This window comes from Crocodylus porosus, unplaced genomic scaffold, assembly GCF_001723895.1.
Source record: "Crocodylus porosus isolate Cpor-Errol unplaced genomic scaffold, CroPor_comp1, whole genome shotgun sequence".
Classification (NCBI taxonomy): domain Eukaryota; kingdom Metazoa; phylum Chordata; order Crocodylia; family Crocodylidae; genus Crocodylus; species Crocodylus porosus.
The window spans coordinates 25,263,053-25,266,970 of NW_017728921.1; the positions used below are offsets into that span (position 1 = coordinate 25,263,053).

At 59.1% G+C, this 3,918-nt stretch overlaps 1 protein-coding gene across 1 annotated transcript in view; it reads right to left on the reverse strand.

Moving 5' to 3' along the window:
* Positions 1-414: 414 nt before the first annotated feature.
* LHX5 (LIM homeobox 5) overlaps positions 415-3,918 on the reverse strand; it is an 11,948-nt gene continuing 8,444 nt past the window's right edge. Inside the window, exon 5 of the mRNA XM_019539429.1 lies at positions 415-1,667. Within this exon, the coding sequence (XP_019394974.1) occupies positions 1,300-1,667 (368 nt within the window). The 3' untranslated portion in view covers positions 415-1,299. The remainder of the gene's footprint in view (positions 1,668-3,918) is intronic.

The following is a 3,918-nucleotide window of genomic DNA, read 5'->3' on the forward strand; positions in this document are numbered from 1 at the left end:
AATACACACTATACTTTAGTCAAAAAGTCTTGTGTCTGAGGGTTTTTTCTAATAATGCAAAAGAGCAATTACAGAAAGAAAGCTGTAATAGCAATTTTAATTCAGAGTTGCTAATTCTGTTTTTCTTTCCAAAAAAAAAAAGAAAAAGGAACAAGGTGAATGAGCATTAGTTAACTAAAAGATTTTTTATTCACATTGAACAACAAAAGCCATTCACACTAACACCTTCTGCAAGAGGCAGTGGTGAAAGTAAATCCACAACGCTTTTGGAAAACAACTTCTTTTTTTATTTTTATTTTTTTATTATTTTTTTAGGCAAACTGATTCCTGTTCCCCTCCCTCCCATACCCCTTCCCTCCCCCTCTTAAAAATATAAAAATGTTGGAGCCTCAGATGACTAAAGTACAATAAATAATCAGTAAACACAAAAACATACTTTATTTGTTTTTCTTTATACAAAATAAAGAAACTAGAAGCAAAAACTATAATACATCCTTAAATTCATGTAGCCTCCAATAAACTTTTGGATTTGACTTGGTGTTTGCTAGACACATTCAGACTTGGATTTTTTATTGGTAGTGTTAGTTATCTTTTCGCCGCATGAAAAACAAAACAACCCCCAGTTAAGCCCCTCTGACCATGACAAGTCCCGCAGTCCTTGAGAGCGGAGCCGGAACTTACCACTAGGGCGCGCCTTGTCACCAGTGGAAGTTGTCCTCTTCCAGTTCCCCAGGCCCACCACCATCACCACAAAACATAGTCAACAGAAACCTTCTAAGTAAAGAAAAAAAGAGTCGGTTTTTTTTTTCCTTTTGAGATGATTCAGATGAAAGAAAACCGAGGTGCGATTCTGGACGATCCATTACAAAAGTTGTAAAAAAGGGAGAAAACAAAGAGAATCCCCCCCACCCCCCAAAACAAAGGGAAGAATGAAGTTCAGTCCATCTAGAGGGTTCGGTTGAAACCTGTGACCCAGGCGAGTTCAGCTTTGGTCCACGAGATGCTGTTTCAGAGACTTGGAGAGGTCCGTCAAGCCCGGCCCGGTGGGGGAGCCAGGGCCTGCTTGGACGTGGCTAGGAAGAAAGGTACCACACGGGTCACATCCGAGGCCCAGGGCGGACCCCACGGTCCGCGGTCCTACAGGCGCGGGGAAGGCTAGAGAGGAGATGATCAGAAACTCAGGAGGAGGGCGGATTTTGGTATCAGTGTGGCTGGGCGGGGGCGGAGCTGCTCCCTGGCGCCTGTATCCGGAGGGGGGAGGCCGGGGCCGGGGCCGTGCCCCCGCGGACACGCAGGGCTCTACCACACCGCCGCCTCGCTCAGCTCCTGGGTGGGGTGCGAGAGGGGCCCGCTGTAGCCGCTGTTGCTGGACATGGAGAAGGGCGGGCTGGGGCCGCCGCTGAAGACCTCCCCGGGGATGGGGTGCAGCGAGCCCGTCATGCCCGGCTCGGGGCTCGGAGTGTCGGGGTGCGAGATCATATCCGTGTACCTTTGGTTTTCTGAGGAGTGGTGTCCGGGGAGAGGGGGCTCCAGGGGGCCCAGGGGCGTGGAGCCGGGTCCTGAGTTGGGAAGGTAGCTGGAGTCCGCCGGGGACTGCGCCTGCGAGGGCGGCCCGTGCGGGAAGAAGTCGTAGTTGCCGCCCGGCCCGTAGTAATCGCCCTGGTAATCTGCGGGCGGAGGAGCAGAGGCGTGAGCCGGGCCGCCCGCCACACTCGCGCGCCCCCCGCGCCCCCGCACGGCGTGTGCTGCAGCACACACAACACAGGCGTGTGACACGACCCCCCCGCTGCGCGGCCGCGTAACCGCAACGCATGCAACACAGGCGCGTGGCACAGCACAGGCGTGTACCACAACCCCCCCGCGCGCAGCCGTGTAACCGCAACGCACACAACACAGGCGTGTACCGTAACACGCCCCCCGCGCACAGCACGCATACACACGAAACACAGGTGTGTGACAAAACGCCCCTCCCCCGCGCAGCCGTGTATCACGCACACAACACCGGCGTGTACCACAACACGCATGCACACAAAACACAGGCATGTGACAAAACCCCCCCCCCGCGCAGCCGTGTATCACGCACACAACACCGGCGTGTACCACAACACGCATACACACAAAACACAGGCATGCACCACCACACACCCCCATACAGGCGTGTACCACAACACACGCACGCACAGAGCATACAGGAGAGTAGCACCACAACACACACATGTGCACACCCATGCAGACACGTGGCCCAGCACACACACACGCGTGGACCACAACACACCCACACGGGTGTATACCACAACGCACAGGCGTATGCCACAGCACCCACAGGGATGTACACCACAACACATGCGAACTCACAGACGTGTACCACAACACGCACCCGGGCGTACACCACCACACACGAGCACCCACACAGGCCCTCGTACAGGTGCACAACACGAGTACACATGCGAGCACACATCTATACGCAACACGCACGCGTCTTGCACAAGCATTTCGGGGAGAGCCGGCACCCAAGGGCGCAGCGCACGCACAACCGCAGCCCAACACATGCGCGCCCAGCTGCGCCGCGCAAATCCCCGCGGGCCCGTGCGTGCAGCGCACAGCAACGCGCAAATGCCAGGAAACAGCCAGACACCTGCCACAGATGCGCACCGGCGGGCCCAGCGCTGGCGGGCATTAAATGCACGCGCAAAAGGGGGAATCCGACCCGACCCCGCGCACACGTATGCACGCGCAACACCCTTCGCACGCACGCTTGCGCGCGCCCCTCCCTGTGCCCGGACGTGCCCGGTGTCTCGAGCCCGCCCCGCTTCGCCCCCGCCGCGTCCCGCAGCGCGCAGAGGTGTCCGGAGGAGGCGGCAGAAGCCGGCGGGAGTTTAGCTCCGGGGCCGCAGAGATCCGGATCCGCTGGCCGAGGGGCAGCGAGTTTATTCTGGGGGGAGCCAGCCCCGGGCAGCGCAGCAGAGACCGCGGGAAGAGACGAGTCCTCGGGGCGCGGAGAAGACCTGCACCCGGCCCGACCCGGTCCATAGCGCCGGGGCGGAAATCTGGGCCGGGGAAGGGGGCGCGGCGGGGATGAACAAGCGGGCCAGGGCTGCGCCCCCAAACCATCCCCCCACTAGGAGACGTTGCAGGCGACCTGCAGACTCCGGTTCCCCCTTGGTTTTGAGTCACTGCAAACAACCCCCGGAGGGAAGCTGTCCCCGGGCCGCCACCGGGAGCAAGCAAGCGCCGGTGCCCTGCCCTCCCCCCGCGGCAGTAGGGAGGTTTGCAGGGAAAGCTGGTTCCCCCCAGCGCCCTTAAGCTCCCAGGTCGCAGGGCGGCCGAGCAGCCCGGAGACACCCAGCCCCAGCCTCCGGCCTCCAGCCCCCTCCCAGGCAGCTGCCCCCAGAGCGGGACAACCCCCCCCCCCCCCCCCAGCCGGTCTGCATCCTTGTTTGCATGTCATTAAGGGCCGGATTTCCAGGGGCCACATGGCCCCGCCGGAGAGGGGGGGTCTAAGGCAGAGAAAACAAATAGCAAACACACGGGGGCCCGGCCTGTGTGACAGTGACCTTCCATATGCTCCAGGAGTTTGGAGGTAATTGGAACAAATGCCGTCTGAAAGAGGTACAAAAGAGTGCAGCTGGGGCTTTGTTCCTGCGAGGAACAAGAGGGGAGCGGAGGTTTGAATGGGGCCGCGGCTTCTGTTCCAGCAGACAGCTTCATCACAATGTCTCTTTCTTGCTTGCTGCAGGGGTGCAAACTTGGCCGGGCCCGGGCGGAATCTCTAGCAGGGCGGATTAGGAGGGATCTGGAGGAGCCGAGCGGCATTCAGGGCCGGGGGGCGGGGACCTTCAAACAGATGCCACAGGAAGGGTGGGAAAGTCATGGCAACCGAGCGGCACCTTGGCCGGAGCGGCGGGGCGCGGGAGCCTG